General features: G+C 51.0%; 1 protein-coding gene across 5 annotated transcripts in view; it reads left to right on the plus strand.

Moving 5' to 3' along the window:
• POC1A (POC1 centriolar protein A) overlaps window positions 1-23,953 on the plus strand; it is an 80,412-nt gene that overhangs the window by 21,627 nt on the left and 34,832 nt on the right. For all 5 annotated transcript variants that reach the window (XM_055274985.2, XM_055275005.2, XM_055275014.2 and 2 more), the window contains exons 8-9: window positions 8,669-8,737; window positions 11,368-11,466. In XM_055274985.2, coding sequence (XP_055130960.2) covers window positions 8,669-8,737; window positions 11,368-11,466 — 168 coding nt within the window. The remainder of the gene's footprint in view (window positions 1-8,668; window positions 8,738-11,367; window positions 11,467-23,953) is intronic.

Below are 23,953 nucleotides of genomic sequence, written 5' to 3' on the forward strand. Positions count from 1 at the left end.
TTCTTTCTTTCTTTCTTTCCTTCTTTCTTTCTTTCTTTCTTTCTTTCTTTCTTTCTTTCTTTCTTTCTTTCTCTTTTTCTTTTCTTTTTCTTTTCTTTCTTTCTTTTTCTTTATTTTCTTTCCTTTCTTTCCTTCCTTTTTCTTTCTTTCTTTCTCTTTCTTTCTTTCTTTCTTTCTTTCTTTCTTTCTTTCTTTCTTTCTTTTCTTTCTTCTCTTTCTTTCTTTTCTTTCTTTCTTGCTTTTTTGATGGAGTCTCACTCTGTTGCCGAGGCTGGAGTGCAGTGGCGCGATCTCGGCTTACTGCAACCTCCGTCTCCCGGGTTCAAGCAATCCTCCCACCTCAGCGTCCTGAGTAGCTGGGATTACAGGAGCACGCCACCACACCCAGCTAATTTTTTGTGTTTTTAGTGGACACAGGGTTTCACCATGTTGGCCAGGCTGGTCTCAAACTCCTGACCTCAAGTGATCCACCTTCTCCAAAGTGCTGGGATTACAGGCGTGAGCCACCATGCCTGGCTGGGAATTCAATTTCAATATCAATTTTGGTGGGGACAAAAACATTCATTCCCTGGCTTGGGGACTCTGGGTGACAAAGGGCCCTCTGTCTCTCAAATCTGCCCATCCTGAGACGAGAGTGGACAGATGGGGGAGGTGCTGCCTGCAGGGTATGGTGCATTGCCCTCCTTCCACAGCCTTTGCCCTGGGAACACCAGAGCCTGCATCGGTCACCTTTGCAAACATCTTTGATTGAGGCCAAGTGCTGGGATATGTTCAGTTGGGGAGGTTACACAGCCTTGTCTGGTGGGGGATGATACTTAGCTTTCTCAGGAAAACCCCAGTATTTTTAGGAACAAACAGTTTGTACCCCCCCATTTCTGGTTTTGAAAAACCATGGGTCCTCTCCCATCTTGTTCATCTGAAACGGCCTGAGCTTCAGGAGGGGAGGAATGGGCTTGGGCACTGGGTCAGATGATTCCAGTGTTGCCTCTTTTTATGTGACATTGGGCAAGACCTTGACTTTGCTGAGCCTCTTTTCTTACCTGTGAGACTGACATCCCATTGTCTGTCTCACAGTAGGAGAGGATGTGTCTAAATTTCCCAGCACCGGACACTGTAGGTCCTCATAGATGTTAATCCCTTTCCACTTGAGCTCATGGAAAATGATGTGATGCCGTTTTAGGTGAGAGCTCTTTAAAAGGGCATTAGAGGCCGGGCGCGGTGGCTCACGCCTGTAATCCCAGCACTTTGGGAGGCCGAGGCAGGCGGATCACGAGGTCAGGAGATCGAGACCATCCTGGCTAACACGGTGAAACCCCGTCTCTACTAAAAAAAAAATACAAAAAAATTAGCCGGGCGAGGTGGCGGGCACCTGTGGTCCCAGCTACTTGGGAGGCTGAGGGAGGAGAATGGCGTGAACCTGGGAGGCGGAGCTTGCAGTGAGCCGAAATCGCGCCACTGCACTCCAGCCTGGGCGACAGAGCAGGACTCCATCTCAAAAAAAATAAAAAATAAAAAAATAAATAAAAGGGCATTAGAAGTTTCTGTTGTGGACACGTTCCTGGTGATGCTGAGTGGGTGGGCAGTCTCTTTGTTAGGAAAACAGGTCCATGGGGGTGTCTGGTGCCTTAGCCACCCCATTTCTGGCATGGGGCTGTGGCCTCTGCCCCCGGGGTTGGAGGTGCGCGCTTCCTCTCCTGCGCACCTTCGGAATCTCTCAGGGGTTCATCTGCCTTTTACTTTTGCTTAGGGTTGTTGTCTCCCCCAGAACATACTGCTTTGGCTTCTCTTGTCACGCAGCTCATGGAATCTGTCCCCTGGTTGGGGGCTGGGGAGACTCCCTGACCCAGACTCGGTGTCCCCACCAGCTGCCCTCGTGGGTTTGCTTTGCCAGGTGCCTTGGTGTACACGTCCGTGTGCACTGCCCTTTGTCAGGCCTGTCCTTCCAGTCATCTCGAGGACCTGACTCCTGGAGGATGGCTGGTGGATCAGGAGACCCGTGTGGTGGCACTGGTGCCAGGCCCTATTTGAGGCTCTGGAAAGTCTTGATCAGGGGATGTGACACAACTGTGACGTTAAGCAGGAGGAAAGGGAGTCCCTGCCTCTCACTGGATGTCATACAGACTTGGGTTGTCAGAGCTGCAATGGAGCCTTATCATCCCATCTCACCCCTTCGTTTTACAGAAGGGAACACTGGTCAGGAGAGGGAAGGCTTCCCTACCAACTACCACTGTCGTTCAGAGCCTCAGGCCCCGTGTGAGGCCCTCACAGCCCCATGTGTGGCAAGCGTGGGGGGCAGTGTGCTAGAAATACAGATTTATCTTTCTGTATTTTCTGAAACATAATCTTGAGCCACACTTACTTGGTTTAAGTTCTCTAGAGCTATTTGGGAGAGGATGGTGGGCGGGTTGTGGGTGGGGAGTTAAATCTGGTGTTTGTGGCTGTGCAGTTGGTGTGCATGTCGCTGTAGAGTGACTGAGCTGCACACGGTGCCATGCGCCCCCGCCACCCTCCCCCCGACCCCATGTGGGTGAGCAGCCCCTGCCCTGGACCCAGACCTGCACAGGCGCTGCTGTCTATGCTCAGGGCTATGCTTTGAGGCTTAGTTGGCAGGAACTTGCAAGCTTAGAGTAGGGGACCCACTGATGCTTACAGGGTGCGTGTGCCATGCTGGGCCCTAGGTTGAGGTTGGGATAGCAGCAGCAAAGGGGACGCACCCTCAAGGAGGGGAGGTGGCTGTGTGACAGTGGCTGGGCCGGTGGGCCGTCCCTCTGTCCACCCCAGGTGGAAGGCAGCTCTGGGAGTGGGCCACCTCTCCCTTGTTTCTGTGATAGCTCTGTGGCTCCTGTCTAGGCATTTTGGAGGACTGTTTCGATGCTTGGGAGGGTCACACCTAGCTTGGGTGGTCGGGCACCTCCTGTGAGAGGTGAGAGGACATGCAGAGAGAGAACGGCTCATTTATTTCACACTAAGAAACCGAGAGTTCGGCCTGGCCCTTTGTCCCCTGCCAGCAGCCCAGAGTTGAGGGCTGGGAGCAGGTGTCTTCAGCCAGGGTCAGGAGGTCACTCCCTGTCCGTGGAGTTATGATGGCCTCCTATGGGCCCCACTCAGCCCCGAGAGCCCAGTTCACAGCAGACCCTGGTAAGTGAGTGCAGGAGCCTCTTGGTGGGGCTCTGGAAGAAGCATCCCAGTGGGCTGGATTGTTGTTTCTCTGTCTGAGCACAGGGGTTGGAGACCACAGCACTCACCCCAGAGGCCTGTTGGGCCTCCTTAGTCCCATTCTCTGTGTGATGGCCACTCTGCTTTCACCTCTGACTGAGGGGCATGTGGTGTGACAATCCTATTTGTTCACTGGAAGACCGTGCATATGAGAGCCAACACAAAATATTTTGCAGCTCTTGAGAGGTGGTGGTGGGTTTGCCAGCATAGCTGTTGTGGGCATGCAGTCAGAGTTCAGGTACACAGGGGCCGCCGAGAGGAGGGAGAAGGTGAGGAGGATGAGGAGAGCAGTGAGGTCAGTGTGAGCTGTCGGAGCAGCAGAGCGAGAGCCAGCACGACTGTGAAATCTAAACACCATGGGCTCCTTTGTTTTGCCTTAAAAAAAAAATTCTTTCTCTGTTGATACTTTGTTGTTTGAAGAAACCAGGCAGTGTGGGTCCTTTTTAGGTCTGGAAATTGGCAACAGAAGGTGATGTGTGGTAAAATGACTGGGTGTGGGTCCAGCCAAGCTCCAGGGCCAGGTATGGCCCGGTTAGCAAGGAGAGTAGCAGGGAGGCCAGGCTGTGTCTAGATTCATGACTGGTTAAGCAGGACCATCTCCCTGAAGACTCTGCTTGGTCTTTCAAGGGAGGGAGGGAGGCCCTTATTGAGCCCGTGAGGCATCCCTGCTAATGGACCTGGCCTGGAGTCAGAGGGAGACTGGGGCTTCCCACAGGTGGGTGCCTCTGGCAGCTGGGGGCAGGCCGGCATCCACACTGCTGAAGGCCCAGCCAGGAGCCGCTGCTCAGAGGAGTCCTCAGGGGTGTGCAGAGACACCCAGAGACAGGTCTTGCCTTTGGAGAGGATGGACTTGGCAACATCCCTGCCCCAAGTGGATACCCTGATGCATGAAGAGTGATTGATTAAATAAAAGGAATAAGCCATCATGAGGGTAGAACAGTCTCCAAAAACATGTATCATATCTGGCTGCTGGCAATGGTAAGAAGAGACTCCTCAAGCACCTATGGTTTGGAAACTTTATTTTATTTTATTTATTTTTGAGACAGAGTCTCGCTCTGTTGCCCAGGGTGGAGTGCAATAGCATGATCTCGGCTCACTGCAACCTCCATCTCCTGGGTTCACGTGATTCTTCTGCCTCAGCCTCCCGAGTAGCTGGGATTACAGGTGCACACCACTGCACCTGGCTAATTTTGTATTTTTAGTAGAGGCGGGGTTTCGCTATGTTGACCAGAGTGGTCTCAAACTCCTGACCTCAAATGATCCTCCTGCCTCGGCCTCCCAAAGTACTGGGATTACAGGTATGAGCCACCATGCCCAGCCTGGAGATTCTAGAATGCACTCCCAAACAACCAATGGGCTGAAGGGGAAATCACAGTGGAAACTAAACATTTGGAAGTGAATGACTGAAAATGTTGCATACTGGAAACTTCCAGGATCTATTGAAGGTATCATCAGAGGCAAATTTGTAGCCTTAAATGGATTTATATAAAACCAAAAAAATTGAAAATACCTGAATTAAGAACTCAGTGCAGGTGACAGCAGAAAGAATATAGAGAAAGAGAGGACCTTTTCTGTCTAGATCATGGTGTTTGAGGAGCACTGGGGCAGGGAGAAGGAGAGAGCCTGGAAGGTCGGCAGGGGCCGAAGTAGTCTGGGGCCTCCAGACTAGGCCCTGAAGCGTGTCAGCAGCGGACAGTCTCTTCTACAGTACATGTTGGCTTTGGCCCACAGCACAGCCCAGGTGTTCTCTGTGCTGTCCTCTGAGTGCCCTGGGCTGCTAGGCAGAGGAACAGGAGCCTTCGTGGAAGGTACCTGGAACAGGGGCTGCATGGTCCTCTTGGTAAGCAGGCACTGTTAGGGAGGACTGCTGATCTGCACAGCTTATCACTTGCTTCATCGCTGGAGCTTCCTGGGGCTTGGTCTCGTGAAGGAGCGCTAGCACTCCTTATCTGCAGGGCTTCCAACGCCTGCGTTCTGGTCCTGACCCCTGCTGAGCTGAAGGCTTTGTTGGTTCTGCTGCTGTTGCTGCTGCTCTGACTCCACCACGTTTTCCCAACTTGGCCTCTGGTGGTTGAGCCATGACAGGAAAGAAGAGTGACCTGCAAGTATTTGTCCCTTAGTTGCTGTGACTTCTTGGAAACCTGCCATTACTCAGTGAGCTCTTGGCAGGCAAAAGGCCCATCTTTTTTGACATTCCATGTACTGGTTTCCTTCTCTTTTCTCTGTTTCGTCTTTGTTTTTCCTCACAATGAAAGTAGTTTTGTTGTTTGGTGTTCGTATTAATGTAGCAATGCCATATATTCATTATTAAAAAATTCAAAGTTGGCCAGGTGTGGTGGCTCATGCCTGTAATCCTAGCATTTTAGGAGGCTGAGGAGGGTGGATCACTTGGGGCCAGAAGTTCAAGACCAGCCTGGCCAACATGGCGAAACCCCATCTCTACTAAAAATATAAAAATTAGCTGGGTGTGGTGGAGGGTGCCTGCAATCTCAGCTACTTGGGAGGCTGAGGCACAACAATCGCTTGAACCCAAGAGGCAGAGGTTGCAGTGAGCCGAGACTGTACCATTGCTCTCCAGCCTGGGCGATAGAGCCAGACTTTGTCTCAAAAAAAAAAAAAAAAAAAGGTTCATGGCTGGGTGCGGTGGCCCACGTCCGTAATCCCAGCACTTTGGGAGGCTGAGACGGGTGGATCACGAGGTCAGGAGATTGAGACCATCCTGGCTAACACGGTGAAACCCCGTCTCTAATAAAAATACAAAAAAAATTTAGCCAGGCGTGGTGGCGGGTGCCTGTAATCCCAGCTCCTCGGGAGGCTGAGGCAGGAGAATGGCGTGAACCCAGGAGGCGGAGCTTGCTGTGAGCCAAGATCGCGCCACTGCACTCCAGCCCGGGCAACAGAGTGAGACTCTGCCTCAAAAAAAAAAAAAAAAGGTTCGGCCGGACGCGGTGGCTCACGCCTGTAATCCCAGCACTTTGGGAGGCCAAGGCGGGTGGATCACGAGGTCAGGAGATCGAGACCATCCTGGCTAACACGGTGAAACCGTGTCTCTACTAAAAATACAAAAAATTAGCTGGGCGTGGTGGCGGGCACCTGTAGTCCCAGCTACTCAGGAGGCTGAGACAGGAGAATGGCGTGACCCCGGGAGGTGGAGCTTGCAGTGAGCCGAGATCGTGCCACTGCACTCCAGCCTGGGTGACAGAGGGAGACTCGGTCTCAAAAAAAAAAAAAAAGGTTCAAAGTAACGGAAAAATGACAGCATTTCTAAGAATCAAGTAAAAGTTACCTGAAATTACCTCACACCCCTCTGTTAACCCCTTGGTGACTGTCCACCTGAAAGGGTATCTGAGTGATGGATGCCCTACCCCCATCCTGCAGTCAGGCCCTGCATGAGCAGGGGCCACACAGCCTGTGATGTCTTACACTTGGGATTTCACCCTCACTGATGTTATTGGGCATTGTTCCCCTGTTACTAAAAGTGGATCTATATTATCCTGGTTAATGGTGGCTTAGGATTCCCAGGGCTGCTGGGAGTGGGGCATTCCTGGGCCCTTGCAGCTCTACCTGTGTGAAGAAGGCAGGAGGGCAGGTGTAGACCAGAGGCATTGTCTTTGTGTCCTCTCAGGCTTTGTTCCCTGCATTTGGACGTGGCACCCTTAGGAAGGGTAGTGTGGTTAGAATGTGTTCCCCAAAGTTCATGTATTAGAAACTTGATCCCCATTGTGGGGTTGTTGGGAAGTGGGGCATAATGGGAGATGTTTGGGTCATGAGGCCATGCCCATATGTATGAATTAATGCCATTCTTGGAGGAGTGGGTTTGTTACCACGGGAGTGGGTTTCTTATAAAAGGATGACTTTGGCCCCCTTTTCTTTGTCACTCTCTCTTTGTCCTTCTGCTGTGGGATGACTCAGCAAGAAGGCCCTTCCTAGATGCTGGCCCCCTGATCTTGGACTTCCCAGCCTCTGGAACTGTGAGCCAATACATTTCTGCTCATTATGAATTGCTTAGTCTCAGATATTCCATTATAGCAACAGAAGTGGACTAAGGCAAAGGGTCACCGCACAGACTGTCCTCTCAGGATTCAGTGGGTAAATGCAGGTGTTGCTGTGCTCTGAGTGCCTGAGTGCTCGGTGTTCACCAGTGTTGTACTCGCTTTTTTCATCAGAGGTGTTACAAGCACCTCTGAGAGGAAGAGCCGAAGGTGGACTCTGGAAGCATGGGTGGGCATACTCCCTGCTGTCCAGTGTGTCTGAGGCTGAATGGCACCTCTCAACTTGCCTGTCTCTCTGGGAGACAAAAGCTGCCTTCCTCCACGGCCTCGAGGTCCCTTTTCCCTCCCAGAACTTGGCTGGTCTTTTCTGGCATTGAGTGGAAGGTACCTCCCAGTGTTCCTCTCACTGATGAGTTAGCTGTAGATGTGCTGCCAGAGCCCATCTCATGGGCAGTTGGGGCTCTTGCCACTCCCTGCACTGGTCTGGGGGGACTGAGGTGGACTTGGTGACAGTGGCTGTGCTGTCTTCTAGGAGAGAACCTCTTTTATCTGATTTTGCTTGGGAATACCAGGTACTGGCCACAGTAAAAGTTCAACTGGGAGGAAGAGATGGTGGTAGCTGTGGTCATGGTGTCATAGCTAAACAGATCCTTAATCTGAGCACCTTTCTGGGATGGATTTTAGGTATGTGGGGAAGAACCCTCCTTTACTAGGAGATCATGCATCCCCCATCCCCCCCGGCCTGGACTGCTCTCCAGCCCTTGGAGTGCGGCCTGGCGCGTGCCTGGCATTCCCCTTCAGATGGTCACGCAGACCTTCAGCATCTGGGAAGCCAGAGTAGGCACATCACTACCCATGGCCTGAACATAAGAAAAGTGAATGCACATTAGAGAGACATGTCACGTTGCTCTGCTGCCCAAGAACCTTTGGAAACCTCCTTCCTGTCACCTGTGCCCTGAACTATGCCCTGTCTGCTTGAGCCATTGGCTGTTCCTTGGAGATCCCTATTTCTCTGGTCAGCAGCTGTGCGGTGTTGGGGAGATGTTGGATATTGGGGTTGGTCTGGGTCAAAGGGACCAAGTTCTGGTCTCAGTGCTGTGGCTGGGGTGACTCCGTGCATCTCTCTGACCTGTGGTTTCTTACTGGGAAAGTGGGACAATGAGGCCAGCCCTGGAGGGCTGCCAGCACAGACTGTCCCATTCACTCATCTCTGTCACCCACATTCTCATAGCCTGGCCTTGTCCCTGTTGTAGTGCTCAGGAACAGAAGCCTGAGCGGTGGCGCTTGCACCTGGCTGCAGGCAGGCTCCTGGGCTACAGGTTACGGAGGACTGTGGGCTGAGTGGGCTCTTGGTCCTTTATCCTGCTGCTGCTTTCATTCAGGAACGTCTCGTTTTCTTCCTGTGCATTTAGAATGGAGAATGACCTTTGATGTGTGTTATTTTTTGTTTGTTCTGCCAGGGACCAGCCACCACTGTTGCCTTTTCAAGAACGGGGGAGTATTTTGCTTCTGGAGGCTCTGATGAACAAGTAAGTAAAGAGTAGTCGAATGAAATGGTGAAGAAGGGAATCTGAGCTGATTTCTGCTCAGAACCAAACAGGGTGTTTGGGGGATAGGCTGGGTTTCACCGGCTTCCTTGGTGGCTTTCAGCAACTAAAAAGGCCCTGATGGAGCTTGGGGGTACCCAGATCCAGGTCCCTTGCCACCCCAGAATGGGCCTCCTGCAGGTGCCGACCTCATGGCCGCATCTCAGAATCTTCACTGCTCAGGCTAGTGCTTAGTGGAAGGAGGCTGGGCTATGGTTGTCATGAAAAGTTGCTTTTTTAGTTATTTTCCTGATTCCAAATAAATAAATAATGATTATTATTAATATGATCTTACTTTAGGCCTGGGAATATGGCCAATGTGACAAGAGCTTCATACCTCATTTAATTCTCATGACATCTCCATGTGGGAGATGAGGCTCTCTCATCTTCCCATGCTGTAGATGAGGAAACTAAGTCCCAGCAGATGCTAGAGCTGGGGCAGGTACTGGGGCCTGTCTCACTTCAGAGTCATTCTCCTGCCCTGGGAGCCTCTGCTCTGTCATCTGCTGCCCTTTGCTCCCAGCCCCCTTGGACACTGTTTGAGGGGTCAGCATTTTCAGTATTTTTGGCTGCAGAGAGAGGACTTTGTGAAGAGGTCCTATCCCACCTTGTCACCCTCTGCTCTGAGGCTTCAGCCTGTCAGCCCTGGTGCCTTTTGCCCTGACTGCTAACCACCAATGACCTGTCTCCTGGCAGGCATCCTGCTTCTGGGGCCTAGTTCAGACCCTGGCACTGGGGAGGCCAGGAGCACTGAAGAGTCCACCCGTCAGCAGTGTTTCTCCGGTGTCCGCATGGTCCTCTTGTCCAGAGAACCACAGCCCCTGATGAGGCAAGGAGGAAAGGGTGGCTGTTCTGTGCCACTGTTGACCTGATGGATGGCTGAGAATGTTTATTCCACCGCTGCCCAGTCTCTTAGCTCTGGCTGCTCAGCCTAGAAGAGTCCTGTTGGCCTATATGAGTCCTGGTCTCAGCCAAATTTACCAATTTTGGTTGAGTCTCTTCCAGTAAGGCAGAGGGTAGTTGGAGGCTCTTTGACCACAGCCTGGATTAGAGACAGCAGGCGTCTTCCCACACCAGCACCAGTCCTGCTCTAGCAGACGAGGGAGGAAGAAGGCAAAAGTGACTCCTGAGCCTTCCCTGAGCATGAAGCCTGGCTTATTGCTTAGAAGACAGGGAAACTGGTAACTTCCCACAGTAAATAGAGTCATGGTAGAATCAACTGACATAGTAGGAGAGGCAGCCTGGTGGAAAGTAGGTCCAGCAGCACTGCCATCAGCTCCCAGGCTGCCTGTTTAATATCTACTCTGAGCTTTTTCAGAGTGACATTGGCATTGTCTATTTGCATTCATGATAGCCACTCTACTGTTAGGAATTTACTCAGCAGTTAGATTTGCAGTGACATGAAGACCCTGTAAACAAGGGTGCATGTGTGCTAACGTTCTGTTTGTAAGGTGATATGTGCACGACCCTAGACGCCATCCATCTGGGAGAGGAAACAGTGGAGCTGCTCAGAGAGTGGTGAGGAGCCTCCTGAAGAACGAGGCTCACAGCTGTGTCCTGACAGACAAAGATGGTGTCCAGGGCATATGGAGTGTTCATCTTGTGTGGATATGGTGGTTTTTCTGTGGCCTCAGGTGACCGCTGGCCACACACTCCCCAATTCTCTTGTGACGCCCAAGCCGGCCATCCTGGAAGTGGCCCTGGAAGCACACCGTCATGTATGGCCAGCAGCCTCCAGCAGGGAGCGCTCTTGCTCCCCAGCCAGGTGCCTCCCTCAGCTGTGTTCAAGGAGCCGAGGGACATGGTCCTGTTGATAGGAGGACACCCGGAATAGGACGTGTTTTTCATGGCTGAGTTAGCCTTGGGATGATGAGTGTGTTGTTGAGTACTTCCTGTGTGCCCGCGTCTGCCAGGCTGTCTCCTGTGAGCCTCACAGCAGCCCCATGAGATGGGAACTAGGCTCATCCCCGTCTCGCAGATGCAGGAACTGAGGCACGAGGTTGAGTCCCTTGCCTTGGGCCATTCAGTAAGGAGTGTTCTGGCCTAGAGTCCATGTGTTAACCACTTCTCACAGTGTAACAGGCCAGGCCACCGCCCTCAGGAGCTTCTATTTTAGTTCAGAGGCAGATGATAAACAATGAAAAGGGGATTAAATAACTCCCTACTCTGATGCTATGAAGGAAGTAAATAGAGGGCTATGATGAACATTCACAGAAGGCCTCTCTGAGAAGGTGGTGCTGTTGAAGCAGACACTTCAGCCTGCGAAGGAGCCAACCCCATGAAGCTCGGGCCTGTGACACCCTAGGAAGATGAACCAGCAAGTGCGAAGGCCTGGTGGTGTCACGCTGTGGTAGTCCATCCTGGTCACATCCAGGTCCTCTTGAGGCCTGTCCACAAAGCCTGCTCCCCAGGGAGGTGGGGTAGGTCCCGGAATTGAGTTGGGGTGTCAGGTGGGGACCACTATCCCACCATGGCTCAGAACTTTGGGAATGGCCTCTGAGCCCATTTCCTCAGTGAAGGACTGGCAAGGGGATTTTCTCCTCCTGACTTGGTGTGCCTGTTGGTTTTGGCAGGTGATGGTTTGGAAGAGTAACTTTGATATTGTTGATCATGGAGAAGTCATGAAAGTGCCGAGGCCCCCAGCCACACTGGCCAGCTCCATGGGGAATCTGGTAAGTGGCTTGACAGGCATGTCCTGAGCTGTGTGACTCTGGTGGGCTAGGTCATGGTGAACAGCTCTGGGCTTGGAGACGGTGAGGGAGGAGGTTTAGGCCTGTCTCGGGAAAGGGACCCTAGTAAGATCTTGTCATTTACCGAATACTTTGGAAGTTGTGGTGCTTTGTTTTCCATCTAGAGTGAACGAATAAGACACAAAGAGGCTGTTACAGCAAGCTGCCGGGTGCCCCAGGCCTGTGCCATTTGGTGGGAGTGTGTTTCCATGGCATCTGCTGCTGTTTGATTGAGGCCTTAGGAGACGAGGGACCCGTCCCATACTGAACCCTGGGTCACGGGACCCAAATGTGGGGCTCCTAGAGAGTTCAGGGCCTGAAGCCACAGCTGGGACAAATGGGAAAGGCCCAGCCCTGTTGCTTTCACTTCCCTCCCTTTTTTTTTCTAACCATGGAGAGGAAGTTCCTCAGCCACAAACCATTTTTAGTACCTCTGTTAGTAAAAGAATATTCAGTGTTCCTGAATTTAAATAGTTAATATTTTTGATAAATATTTGGGGAAAAAATTGGTAACTGATACAGTCTCATTAAATAAGGTCATATTCAGCTTGGGCTGAAATAAATATTGAAGCCAAGGTTGTAGAACCTTGAGGGTTTTAAGCTCCTATGGCCACAGGCTCTTCAGATGTCTCTCCGTTCGACCATAGAGAGAGTGTGGCCTCCCCCACACGGATACTGGCCCAAACAACAGGAAGCCGCTCACCCAAGGCCTCCAGCAAGTCAAGGCTGGGGCCCAGAATAGAACTAGGAAGCCTCCTGAGTCTGTCCCAGGGCTTCTGTGGCTGCAGCAGATAGACCCTCCATCTCCCCACCCCAACACACACACATGCCCCCTGTTTTGTGTCCTGGGCTGCCTCTAGGCATTGGCCCAGTTGGGATTTATGGTTTTTCTTACAAGGGTTGCCGTCCTGGCTGGTCTCTTGGCTGTCCTCTGTACTTGCTAATCCGTGGCCAGTTTCCAGCTTTTGGGTTTGTTGGGGGATGACTGGGCTGCATGATGCACTGTTTGCTGCCAGTTCATCTTCTACCCAGAAAGGCATTTCACACTGCAGGGTTGAGGCGCCTGGGACCCAGCAGACCTCTAGGTCCCTGCCCTCTTTCCTGTGAATCTCTCTCTATTAGGCACTTCTGGTGAGCCACAGCCAAGGCCTTTTATGCTCGCTACCCTGTTTATTCCTTATCTCATCAGAATGAGTGGGTAAATATACTGCTCAATTCACAGATGAGACACCTGGGGCTCAGTCACCTTCCCCAGATGCCTGGACCTGGGGTCCCACCAGGCTGACCCCTCTGAGCAAAGCTAGAAACTTAGGTGGCAGAGGACTGCTGGCTGCTTTTCCGCATTTCAAGGGAGGGCACTGACATCTGCCGCTTGGGAATGGTTAATATCTACCAGCTGGGGGAGAATCCCATGTTCTTACAGCTATTAGGAAAATAACTTGGATGAACTGCTTCTTGTTCCTTTAGTCCTGGCTCAGCAATGGAGTATGGAGCACCTTTGCTTCCCAGAGCTGTGAGTGGGAGATCCCAGCATGGCAGGATGGGGCATGAGTGGGTGAACAGCTCGGCAGTGCTTAGAGCAACCACTTGTTCCCATACTATCTACAGACTCACGTCGGAGTTGTAGTCACAGCTCTGCCCACTGGCCCTCACTGCGTGGGCCTCAAATAGGGGAAAGGATGTGGGTCCTGGGGTCAGAGAACTGGGTCTGAACCCTGGATGTGTGGCCCCAGGCAAAATACCTGGTCTTCCCAAACCAACATTTGCACATGGTACCTGAATACCCCCATAGGCAGGCTCTGACAAGAACTTTGAGACCCCCGCCAAGTGACTTGTTAATCCTAAAATCATTCTTGGTTCAGATCGGACCTCATTTCCTTATTTGTCATAAGCCCCTCTGAGACCCTGAGTGGATGTAAGTCCTCTTCCAGATACACTTTCACTGACACACACATGCCATGTGGTGTCAACCTTCAGGACTTCTCTAATCTGAGGACTCCCAGGCCAAGAGGACAGCTAGGTTTTTAGTTTGTTTTGCCTTGTTTTATTGTGATACATACATATATAACACAAAGTTTACCAATTTAACAATTTTTAAGTGTACAATTTGGTGGCATTAAATATATTCACAGTGTTGTGCAACCATCACCGTCTATTTCCAGATCTTCATCTTTCCAAACTGAGGAGAGCTACTTTTTATAACACTGTTCAGTGGTTCAGTTTTCTTCTGAGATAGGAAGGGAAGCTGATGAGTGTGCTCTCGCCCTTCTTGCCCAAGGGCTTCCCTGGCACTGAGACCATATCTGGAGACTGGTTCCATGGCTGGCCAGAGTGACTCAGCCCCATAGGGAGCCCAGGAGCACTGCAGCCATGTCTCAGGAGCTTGTGAGTCTGATGAGCCTCTGTCCCTCCAGCACTGTCCATGTACTGGCCTTCCAGTAACCCAGGGTTTCTCACCCTCAGCACTATTGATATTTTGGGCCAGATCATTCTTTGCTGTGGGGGGCCGTTTTGTGCATTGTGGGATATTTAGCAGCATCCTTGGCCTTTACTCACTAGATGCCGGTAGCATCTTCACCCTCCCCCCAACCCAAGTTGTGACAACCAAAAATGTCTTCTAGGCCAGACATGGTGGCCCATATCTGTAATCTCAGCACTTTGAGAGGCTGAGACTAGATCGCTTGTGCCTAGGAGTTCAAACCAGCCTGGTCAACACAGCAAGATCCTGTCTCTACAAAAAAATTTAAAAATTAGCTGAGCATGATGGCACTCCCCTGTAGTCCTAGTCACTTGAGAGGCTGAGACGGAAAGAGCGCTTGAGCCCAGGAGTTGGAGGCTATCGTGAGCTACGATCATACCACTGCACTCCAGCTTGGATGACAGAGTGAGACTCTGTCTCTGGAAGGAAAAAAAAAAGTCTTCTGATGCTGCCAAATGTCCCTCTGGTGGGCAGAATTGTCCCCAGCTTAGAATCACTGCAATAAGTCTTGCCTCAGTGGGGAGCCCAGAAAAGAAGCTGACCTAGCAGTGGGAGGAGTGTGGGAATGTGTCTAGAGATGGGGCTGTCTTAGCAGTGGGAGGAGCACGGGGATGAGGTGGGAGAGGGGCATGCAGACGAGGACTGCTATTCCAGCAGCCCTGAGTGTGAGGACTCTGTTCAATTGGGCCAGATTTGGGCTCCCACCACCAGCAGCAATAGTGGCTCAGGTGTCTCAGCCTGGGTTTCTAACAGAAGTCATTTTGTAGGAATCTTGTTTGGTCTCAGTCTTCTGGAGGTGATGGTAAACAACCAAAAAAAAAAAACCTTTTGCCTTTAGCAACTACTTGGTTTTCTTCACTTAAAAATTGGAGAGTGTTTTTGCCTTTCCTGACTAAAGGCTTCCCTGGCTCTGGGAGAATATCTGGTCAGTGGTTTGGTGGCTGACCAGTGTGGCTCGACCTCTCAAAGAGCTCATGGGCACCATAGCCATGCCCCAAGAACTCATGAATCTAATGATCCTCTGCCTACATCAGCTCTGTCTACGCCCTGGGCCTCAGGCCCTGAAGCCTTGTGAAACACTCCTGGGCATTTAGGGATTCTAGGAAGCCCATTGGGCAGGTGTAGGTGTTGAATTCCTCACCATGCCCCCATTCCAGTGTAGCATTCGAAAGCCAGAGGGGCAGACCCTGCATGGACCCCCTACTTTACTTACCCACTAGCAGACCACGGCAGGGGCAGCCCTGTGAGCCTATGATGGTCCTTCTGCCCAGGAAAACCCCCTGCCCATGACCCTTTCTCTGACTGCAGTACTTCAGCTCTCAGATCTTGGAATGAAGGTTGTCCTTGAGCCCACTCTGAATAGAGCTCTGTTCACTGCAGAGCTATTTTCAACCTCTGGTTGAAATTCACAGCTTATTTTTAGGCACATTTCATGTTGAAAAGCAAAAGCCATTTCCCAGCCATTCAGAATGAGAATAATGGGTTCCATTTTCCCTCTATTCTTGGCTGAGTTGTGCATGAGGAGGGATTTCAGGGCTTGTGGCTGGGGAACCTTCTCTGCTTAGAAGATTGCAGATGAAGGATTCCAGGCCATGCTCTGGCCCGAGGGTGGACAGAAGCTCCATGTTTTGCCTTGTGACATGCTACAAGGCTAGAGGAAGGTTAGAAGAGCCATTTGCAGGCAAATGAGCACCTCCCAGAGGGGCTTGAGTGTGGGCAAGGGATGGGAGCCCCTGGGAGTGGTCTGCATTGGGTGCCCGTGCTAGTGTTTTCAAGGGTCTAGTGCTTAGCTCTGTTCCCTGCCACAGCCCTGGCCCCCTCTACTCTTGTCCACCTTCTTGCTGTCTGTTCTTTGGGGCCTGTCCCCGAGGCATAAAGACCCCTGTATCTTGGCTGACCTTGAATTTAACACCTCCCAAACCCCCGCCACTATAGGATGGACTTCTGCTCAACCACAGAAGCATTTTTTAACCACTTTTTAAATAGCAAAAATGCATTTGCTTGATTGACTTATTTTTGCCCTCCTTCCAAATGTCTGAGGGCCAATTATGCAATGGGGAAGAAAGGTTGCGCTGGGTGGGGTGGGAGGAGAACACAGAATTCTAGGTAATTCAATGAAATGGGAGGAAAAAAACCCCACTTTCTGAGTTCTAAGGGTTGGCTGCTGTCCGGTTCACACATTAACCTTGAGTTCTAGGGCTGAGTGCTTTTCTCCACTCACCTCTCAAGATCTCATTTTAAGGAGGAAAGCTCATCTGTGGTTAAGAGCCTGGGTTCTAGCTTCCAGCCAACCTGTGATTAAATCCTTTCTCTACCCTGCCTGGGGTGTGGCCCTGGGAAAGTGGCCAGACATCTGTGAGGCACGGTTTTCTCTTCTGTCGTTTGGAGAGAAGCTGGGCCCTCCTTCATGGGATTTCATGCATGGTGCATCTGCCTGGCACATGACAAGTGCTCATCAAGCTTTAGCTATTTTTTTTGAGTCAGGGTCTCGCTCTGTCACCCAGGCTGAACTACAGTGGCACAATTGTGGCTCACTGCAGCTTCAACCACCCAGGCTGAAGCGATCCTCCTGTCTCAGCCTCTTGAGTAGCTGGGAATATAGGCGTGTGCCCCCACACCCAGCTAATTTTTTTTTTTTTTTTTTTTTGAGACAGAGTCTTGTGCTGTCACCCAGGCTGGAGTGCAATGGCGTTCTCTTGGCTCACTATAATCTCTGCCTCCCGGGTTCAAGAGATTCTTGTGCCTCAGCCTCCCGAGTAGCTGGGAATACAAGCATGCACCTCCACGCCTGACTAAAATTTGTATTTTTAGTAGAGACGGGATTTCATCATGTTGGCCAGGCTGGTCTCGAACTCGCGAGCTCAGGTGATCCACCTGCCTCGGCCTCCCAAAGTGCTAGGATTACAGGCGTGAGCCATCGCACTTGGCCTAATTTTTAAAATTTTTTGTAGAGAAAGGGTCTCCCTGTCTTGTCCAGGCTGGTCTCAAATTCCTGGGCTCAAGCAGTTCTCCTGCCTCCACCTCCCAAAGCATTGGGATTATAGGTGTGAACTACCATGCCTGCCCCACCAAGCTTTAGCTACTTTAAAAAGGGTTCTTTTCCCCTCCCTGACTGAAAGCCAATCCAGGAGATTATGTGTTCAAAACTTGCTGGGGTGAGGGACAGTGGGCAATAATGGGAGCACTTATAATTTTCCATGTTGACCCCTCTCCACAGGTCATTGTAGTGAGGGCCAGTGAGGTTTTTAGACCCTTGCAGGCATCAAAATTGTGTTTCCTGATGGCAGACCCAAGTCCTCTGTGCTCCCAGATGAGAGAGCAGATCTGTGAGTGGGTGGAAACAGACTTGTCCTTCTGCCATGGAATTCCTCAGGACAGGATGCCCAGGATCCCCAGAGCCTCAGTGCTTGAACTGTCCTCTGGAAGAGGGAGGTGGGTCATTTGAGAACATCTGACCTGAGCCTCATCCGTGCCGAAGGATGGCCTATTTCTTCTTCCTAGTTCCTCTGATACTGAGAGTAAAGCACCAGCCACCTCCTGTGCCTGTCCTTCAGCTCCCACATTTCTGTTTTGGGGCACTGCCACAGGGGTGGGCTTCACTTAGGGGTTTGTGGGACCCTGATTCCTGGCCTAGAGATTCTTGGCACTAGATCTTCCCTTATGCTTTGGATCTGGGGGTCCTGGGTGCCTGTGGATTTTTAAGATCTGGGTTCTCACTCCAGGTGCCTTGCCTGAGGAATTAGAGGGTTGGAGAAGCAGGGAGAGGAGACCCATTTCCACCTCATCTGCCTCATAGATTTTTAAAAATTATTTGTATACATTTCAGAAGTACAAGTGCAGTTTTGTTACTTGGTATATTGTGTAGGGGTGAAGTCTGGGCTTTTAGTGTAACCATCACCCAAATAATGTACATTATACTGGTTAAGTATTTTCTCATCCCTTGCCTCATAGATTATGTGTTAGTCTGCTCAGGATGCCATAACAAAATACCATAGACTAGGTAGATTATAAATATAGAAATTTTATTTCTCACAGTTCTGGAGGCTGGGAAGTCCAAGCAAAGCACTAACGGGTTTAGTGTCTGGTGAGGGTTTGTTTTCTGCTTCATAGATGGCCCCTTCTCACTGTGTCCTCGTGTGGTGGAAGGGGCTAGCTAGATCTCTGGGGTCTCTTTCATAAGGGCACTAATCCAAACCTGATGGCTCCACCCACATGACCTAATCACCTCCCAAAGGCCCCACCTCCTAATACCATTACTTTGGGGTTAGGATTTCAACACAGGAATTTTAGGGGACACTAGCCCTCAGACCTTGCGGCAGATTTGCTTCTCACTTGGGAGGACTTGGGTCGCTTAATGAGAACACAGATTTATGGTTTGGCATTCGCTTTCTGTAGAGGGGAGAAGTGTGGGTTCAAGGGATTCTTAGCAAGAGCGGTGTTGTAGGTGTTTGGAGCAGGAGTGAACCCCAGATTTATATGTCTTAGAGAAGAGCCTCTCCCTTCTCCACTTGACCCCAATCCTGGCATCTAATTTTTTCAAGACCATTAAAGTTGGTAGGATGCAGTGACTCACACCTGTAATCTCAGTAGTTTGGGAGGCTGAGGCAAGAGGCTGGCTTGAGCCCAGGAGTTCAAGACCAGCCTGGGTAATGTAGTGAGACCCCCATCTCTTAAAATAACAATACCATTAAAGGGAACTATTGGCTTTCTGCCTGCTGCAGGCAAGTCAGAAGATGCCCAGGCAAGTTACCCAACTTGGAAAAGGCATGGCTTCATGGGGCCCAAACCCCCAACACCTCAAGCTGCCCGTGCCCTTGGGCTCAGGGCATCTCTGGGGGTCAAGATGTGCCTATTAATGTGTTGTGGCTCTCACTTTGCTCACACCCTTTGGCTGAATAGCTGGCATTGCCCACAGTCCTTTTTATCAGTGTGAATGAGAGCTTGGTGGAAATGGCAAAGCAGACCCTCTTCTAAGGGGCACCATTCCACCTCGTGTGGCTATTGTGGGGCTTTGCCAGGGCCAGCTTTATGGGATGACTTAGGAACAGTGGGGGCTTTCTTTTTCATGTTTCCTGGGACTTATACCAGGTGGCCCATCTCTGGCTCCTGGGGGAAATTCATTCCTGCCCCCTATGCCACACAGAGGAGGAACTTTGAGCCCAGAGGTGACCTGCTGGTGAATAGCCTGGGCCCCAGCCAAGTCCTTGTCTCTGGGATTGAAGCGCAGGAACACTAATAAGAGACCCCGACTGGAAAAGAGCAAGGGGGCGTCTCCTCGTTTCTCAGTGGGAAAAAGGAGCCTAGCATCCTCACCCCTGGGACAGATAACCATGCCTTCCCCTGTGTGTGTGCACATACATGCTCATGTGTGGACCCCTGTCAGTGCTGCTTCAGGGTCTCCTGGTGTCTACATTCCCACAATGCTCTGTCAAGTGCACCTCCCTTGTACTCATCCGTGTAATCCCCCTGCAGACCCTGTGGTTCCAGTTCTGTGGGGCATCTCCGGATTACATGGGATGTACTGGGGCTGGGCACAGCATGGGGGATGCCAGGGATCTGGCTAGGCACCTTCCTGGTATGAGAACAGGCAGCTTACAAGCATGTCTTTCCTGGAAAGGATTTTCAGGCAGCCCCACTAGGAAGGTGGAAGGTAGATGCTAGAAACTTCTGGCTCTGGGAGCCACTTCAAGAACTTAGTTGGCAGTAAGAGCTGCACTGCCCCAGTGTGCTGGTCTGAGCCGAGGCTGGGACCCAGCCTGAGGTGGCGTGTCTCCTGTAACCTCACGCAGGTTGTCTCAATTCTCTGCACCCCGATTTCTCCCCAGCAGTTGACATTGTGTCCTTTGTGCATTTTTCATTTCATGGGCTCACTCTGCAACAGACCTTCCTGCAGAAGAGAGGCCACAGCAGCCTTTGCTTTGGGTGGCAGGGGCCTCCAGATAAGATGTCCCCTTTCATACTCGGGTAGCATTTTCCTCCACCTTTATCTCAATAGAATTCGTGGAAAGTGCTCTGGGTTTCTTAGTTTCAGTGGTAAGAGAGTGGATACTAAAAATAAAAAAGATTCAATATTTGTTACCAAACTACAGGTTTTGTTTTTTTTGTTTTTTTGTTTGTTTTTGTTTTTTGAGACGGAGTCTCTCTCTGTCACCCAGGCTGGAGTGTAGTGGCGTGATCTCGGTTCACTGCAACCTCTGCCTCCCGAGTTCAAGCGATTCTCCTGTCTCAGCCACCTGAGTAGCTGGGATTACAGGTGCACACCACCACACCAGCGAACTTTTGTATTTTTAGTAGAGACAGTGTTTCACCATGTTGGCTAGGCTGGTCTTGAACTCCTGACCTCAGGTGATCCACCCACCTCGGCCTCCCAAAATGCTGGGATTGCAGGCGTGAGCCACCATGCCCAGCCCCCAAACTACAGTTTTGGGGCTTGAAACAGAGCACCTTTGGCCAGTGGCTGGTGAGTAATGTGGTGTTTGCAAGATCCAGGAGCACCAAAGATGCCAGTGCTCCTGGAAGTGGGGCCACCCAGGCCCAGGGCAGGGTCCCAGCTCCTTTTTCGTCCAGAGGCTACCACTGATGTTATTGCCAGGTACAATGTTAAATAGTCACTATGTTTCCCACGAGGGAGGAGTTGCCTTTGATAAGCACGAGGACAGCATTTGCAGAAATCCATTAGGAGATGCTAGTTGGGCTTCCCAGGCAGTGATGGTGAAGAAACAGGCCTTTTAACATTTGACAGTTATCGTAGTAAGCCTCCTGCAGTGGTTCTCAAACTTTAGTGTGCCTCAGAATCACTCTGAGGGCTTGTTAAAACACAGCTTGCTGGGCCCCACACCCAGAGTATCCGATTTAATAGGGAATTCACATTTCTAACAGATTTCTAGGTGATGCTGATGCTGCTGATCCAGGGACTCACTTGGAGAACCACTGGTCTTTTGGAAAACAGTCTAGCCTATTGTGACCATGGCATCCTGGGCAGGGGAATTAGGGGAAGAAGTAAGTCTCTTTATCTTCGAAGTTTCTATGACTCGTCGTGGGTACAGCTTGGGAGAGGCAATCAGAAAATCAGTGTCCTTCGCAGCCCGCTGTAGTCTGCTGCTTTCCAGAAGAGGAAAAGGGTATGACCTTGGTTCTTTTTTTATGTGTTTGGTTTTGGTATTTTTTGAGACAGTGCCTGGCTCTGTCACCCAGGCTGGAGTGCAGTGGCATGATCTCGGCTCACTGCAACCTCCGCCTCCGGGGTTCAAACAATTCTCGTGTCTCAGCCTCCCGAGTAGCTGGGATTACAGGCATGTACCACCACACCCGGCTAATTTGTGGTATTTTTTTAGTAGAGATGGGATTTCGCCATGTTGGCCAGCTGGTCTTGAACTCCTGACCTCAGGTGATCCACCCACCTTGGCCTCCCAAAGTGCTGAGATTACAGGTGTGAGCCACCACGCCCAGCCAACCTTGGTTCTAATCTCAGTGCACTGTTTAAAGAAAGCCCAGCCAGGCTTGGTGGCATGCATCTGTAGTCCCAGCTGTTCAGGGGTGAGGTGGGAGAATTGCATGAGCCCAGGAGTTCAAGGCTGCAGTGAACTATGATTGCATCGCTGCCTGGGTGACAGCGTGAGACCCTGTCTCAAAAAGAAAGAAAGCAAGAAAGAAAGTCCAGTGCTGCCTCGTGGGCCCTTTCAACCCAAAGGCATCTACCAAGGCTCTGTTTACAACCAGACAGGCAGGCGTGTGGTTTTATTACCAGCTGAGGACATCAGTAGTAAGGAAGATGGGACTCGCTGTGGCTCTGCTGTGAGCCTCTGCCAGGCCTGTTGTTCTGTCCCGCCTTCTGTCCTGCCCCTTAGTACTCCTGCCATTAGTCCAGTCACCTATTCTTGGATCTGTGTTCTCCAGGCCACCTGTCTCCCATGTTATCCTTGGTGTCTCCCTTGCTGTCTTGATGTCCTGTCTCGCACTTCTCACCCTGCACATGTGGATGCCTAGGCCAGCTCCCATCCTCCAGACAGCCTGCTAGGCTTTAGGGAAGCAGATGGTGAGAGTCTCTATCTGAGCCGGAGATGGCTTGGGTGTATATGGCTTAACATTTGAACCCCAGATGAAGGTCTTATTTGCAGATCCTCTTTTTTTTTTTAAATTTAAATTTTTATTTTTATTTTGAGACGGAGTCTAGCCGTTCTTGCCTAGGCTGGAATGCAATAGCACAATCTCGGCTTACTGTAACCTCTGCCTTCCGGTTCAAGAGATTCTTCTGCCTCAGCCTCCTGAGTAGCTGGGATTACAGGCCTGCCACTACGCCTGGCTAATTTTTGTATTTTTAGTAGAGACAGGGTTTCACCATGTTGGCCAGGCTTGTCACAAACTCTTGACCTCTGGTGATCTGCCCGCCTTGGCCTCCCAAAGTGTTGGGATTACAGGTGTGAGCCACCGTGCCCGGCCTGCAGAGCCTTTTGAAGAGGTGCCTCCAGGTAGCAAGAGCAGAAACAAGCCCTGAAACAGCGATTAGGGTAGAGGTGGCAAGGTTGGAGTGGAAGCCAGAACTCCCTTCTCTGAACTGCCCCCTTGAGGGGCTAATGGTGTTTCCTGTCACTAGAAAAATTCCCATCCATTCTAAAAGCAAGTAGGTTCCTCTCCAGAGGAGAGTTGCATGATGTTGAGGAAGGAAGGCCTATTTAATGACTTAAACCAATGGCAGGTGTGTTCTCAGACATCCAGGGAAAAGCGTATTAAGACAATCACAGTATCAGGAAGACAGAGCAACCTGACTCAGGAATCCAGACAAAGTCTGGAGGCCCTTGGGTCCAGCTCTGTGTGCATCAGTACACATTTGGCATATAAACCCAGGCCCACACACTCCTTTGAGAGCTTCGTTATCTCTTTCAAGAGTTCCAGAACTGTTTTGGGTTTTCCTTTTCCCCTGGCAGCCAAAGCTTGGGCTCAGGGTTATTGGAGATTCCACATGTGCGTGTGGGGAAATGAACCTGAGTCACAGGACAGAAAGTGGGGTCTCAACACTGTGATGCTTTCCTACAAGGCACACATGGCCCCAGGCAGAGCCAGGCTGCATGCCTTGAAGGACTTTTTGCTTCACACACTGGGGCCACTGCTATGACACTGCCTTTTTGCCGATAGTGATGACAGGCAATCTAAAGCCCCATCATCACCTCTCCACAGGAGAGCCCACAGAGGCCACAAGAATCGTCTTGTAACAATTGTTTGCTGCAAAGCAGAGAGGGTAGACAAGAACCGAGGGCTTTGGCATTTAAGGATCTTTCTTCCCTTTTATTCTGTTCTTTTGTTTTCATTCTACTTTTTTTTTTTTTTTTTTTTTTGAGACGGAGTCTCGCTCTGTCGCCCGGGCTGGAGTGCAGTGGCGCAATCTCGGCTCACCGCAACTTCCGCCTCCCGGGTTCACGCCATTCTCCTGCCTCAGCCTCTCCGAGTAGCTGGGACTACAGGCGCCCGCCACCACGCCCGGCTAATTTTTTGTATTTTTAGTAGAGACGGGGTTTCACCGTGGTCTCGATCTCCTGACCTCGTGATCCGCCCGCCTCGGCCTCCCAAAGTGCTGGGATTACAAGCGTGAGCCACCGCGCCCGGCCTCATTCTACTTTTTTAAGCTCAGAAACCTGAAAATGAAATAAATGAGCCACAGGTAGAAATAAACCTGTCTCTTAAGTCTGACTGATTTTTGGGGCCACCATTGACTGCTCCTAGTGGTGTTGCGCTCATCCTTTTAGTCTCTTTCCAGATGGCACCTCCTCCATGCAGCCTTCCTTGGGAGGCCGGCAGCAGTGAGTTCTTCCTGCTCCACCTGCCCGGAGCACTCTCCTACCTGGAGCAGCCCCCCTCTCCTGTTGTCTGTTATTTACAGGCCTAACTTTTCTCCCTGGAGGGCTGGGGCCTTGCTCTTGCCATGGTGCTCAGTATGTGTCTGGCACATAAAAAATG

Source organism: Symphalangus syndactylus, chromosome 1, assembly GCF_028878055.3.
Source record: "Symphalangus syndactylus isolate Jambi chromosome 1, NHGRI_mSymSyn1-v2.1_pri, whole genome shotgun sequence".
NCBI lineage: Eukaryota > Metazoa > Chordata > Mammalia > Primates > Hylobatidae > Symphalangus > Symphalangus syndactylus.